This window comes from Sinocyclocheilus grahami, unplaced genomic scaffold, assembly GCF_001515645.1.
Source record: "Sinocyclocheilus grahami isolate Dianchi unplaced genomic scaffold, SAMN03320097.WGS_v1.1 scaffold19759.1, whole genome shotgun sequence".
In the NCBI taxonomy this organism is placed as follows: Eukaryota; Metazoa; Chordata; class Actinopteri; order Cypriniformes; family Cyprinidae; genus Sinocyclocheilus; species Sinocyclocheilus grahami.
Genome location: NW_015517736.1, coordinates 1,599 through 3,362, shown reverse-complemented (window position 1 = coordinate 3,362; position 1,764 = coordinate 1,599). Strand labels below are relative to the sequence as shown.

Sequence of the window (1,764 nt, the reverse complement as noted above, 5' to 3'; positions counted from 1 at the left end):
AGTTTATCACAACTAGTTAAATATTAAGTCATCATGAGTAAAAGCTGCTTTGTGGCAGCTACTTCCTCTGTCGCAGGTCACGCTATCTGATTTGTGATAAAGGTCTCTGTTCAACAGGTTCATGTCCTGTCAGTCTGAGCTCTGGAAATCCAATTACGTTATTTACTTGATCCACCTTTAGTGTACCTTGCAAGCCTGCCCACACTAAATCCAGCTCCTCCTCTTCTCCAGATGTGTCCTGGGCTCCTGTAACCGGTACAGTTGCAGGTGAAGTGAAGCTTTCAATTCTGTACAAGAGCGACAAGCTTTTCATTATGGTGATGCACATCAGAGGCTTGGTGAGTGTCTGGCATTACTCATCATATGCATATGCTCATAATGCACATAAAAAAGTTGAGTTGGTGCTCACCAATGTTTGGACCTTTCTTCAGCAACCCTTGCAGGACGGAACAGATCCTGATCCATACGTCAAATTGTACCTCCTCCCAGACCCTCAGAAAACTAGCAAGAGGAAGACCAAGGCAGCCCGGCGAACATGCAACCCCACTTACAATGAGATGGTGAGAAAAGTCGTTTTCTCCATAGGGGAAATTATTATTATTATTTTTTTGTCATTCACAATGCTTCATGGGATTGTAGTTGTATCCCTTATTAGAGCAGTTTTTTTTCTTTTGCTTTGGTGAATGGCTTTTAAAAAAACTCTTTAAACAAAAAGGAGGGGGGACAGGCACTGTTGCACTTTATTTTTATGATTCTTCTTGACTGACATCACTTTTCTCCTTTTCTCTTGGCAGCTGGTGTATGACAAGATTCCACGTGGTGATTTGCAGCAAAGAACCATTCACCTGCGGGTACTGAGTGAGGGTGCATTCTGGGAGAATACCCTGCTGGGTGAAACCATTATTCAACTGAAAGACCTCACCCCGGGCCATCGCTGGGTTGGCTGGAACCAGCTTGGCACTAGAGGCTCTGACATAAACCGCTAACACTTGTGTGAATGCCCACTGGAAGTGAAGGATTTCACATGAGTCCTTCAGTGTGCATGCGTTTGTGTCTGTCTTTGCTTATGGGTCGGGAGTTGGAGATGCCCAGCTGCTCAGAAGGCTGTTTCCCCCAGTGGGGGTTTGTGTTTGTTGATTCTCCTACCCAGGAGACGTGTAGAGTCAGTGATTGAGTGCCATCACTTGATACTTTTCTATTGGGGTACTGTGCACCATGTGGACCAGACCTTGGATTTATGAAAGCAGTTCTTGGTGACACTATGGGACAAAAACCATTTGGTGACACAAGGATTGGCAGAAAGAATATTTAAAGATGAAATGACTTCCATACGCCATATTTTTGGGGGGATTTCTGGAAAATTGCAGTCCATGAAACTTTAAAGCCCCATTTTGTCTTCTTGAGAATGCTAATGGAAATGTAAGTTATTTTCTTGTTCTTGTGGAAATGTATGTTTCTCTATTGTGGCTCAATTTTGAGCTATGTTGTGTCTTGTGACATTAGTTTTGTCTCTTTGTATCAGATTTTGCAGACATTTACCTAGGAATTAAAGTGAGGACCGCTTTTGTACTGTAAAGTTGGGTAATTTCACATTGCCTGTGGCATTTACCTGATCATGAAAAAGGAATGAACACTTGATAGTCTTTGGCTTGAAATTGTGGAATTAACTTGCTCCATATAACCACTGCAGGAAGTGGCACAAACAGTACAGAGTGAATGTAGATTTTTGATCATGTAAAGTAGGTGGGTTCATAAAAAAAAAAA

At 42.3% G+C, this 1,764-nt stretch overlaps 1 protein-coding gene across 1 annotated transcript; it reads left to right on the top strand.

Moving 5' to 3' along the window:
- Window positions 1–234: 234 nt before the first annotated feature.
- On the top strand, window positions 235–1,758 carry LOC107579737 (phosphatidylinositol 4-phosphate 3-kinase C2 domain-containing subunit beta-like). The gene is made up of 3 exons (XM_016265533.1): window positions 235–338; window positions 432–560; window positions 795–1,758. Exons 1-3 carry the CDS (start codon window positions 315–317, stop codon window positions 984–986), a joined length of 345 nt encoding a protein of 114 aa, XP_016121019.1. The 5' UTR covers window positions 235–314; the 3' UTR covers window positions 987–1,758.
- Window positions 1,759–1,764: the final 6 nt, after the last annotated feature.

Excerpts from the sequence above, each read along its gene's own strand:
- LOC107579737 (XM_016265533.1), top strand. The coding sequence starts at position 315 with ATGGTGATGCACATCAGAGGCTTG. Across the intron at positions 339-431 it reads TGATGCACATCAGAGGCTTG|CAACCCTTGCAGGACGGAAC; the intron begins GTGAGTGTCTGG and ends ACCTTTCTTCAG. Across the intron at positions 561-794 it reads ACCCCACTTACAATGAGATG|CTGGTGTATGACAAGATTCC; the intron begins GTGAGAAAAGTC and ends TTCTCTTGGCAG.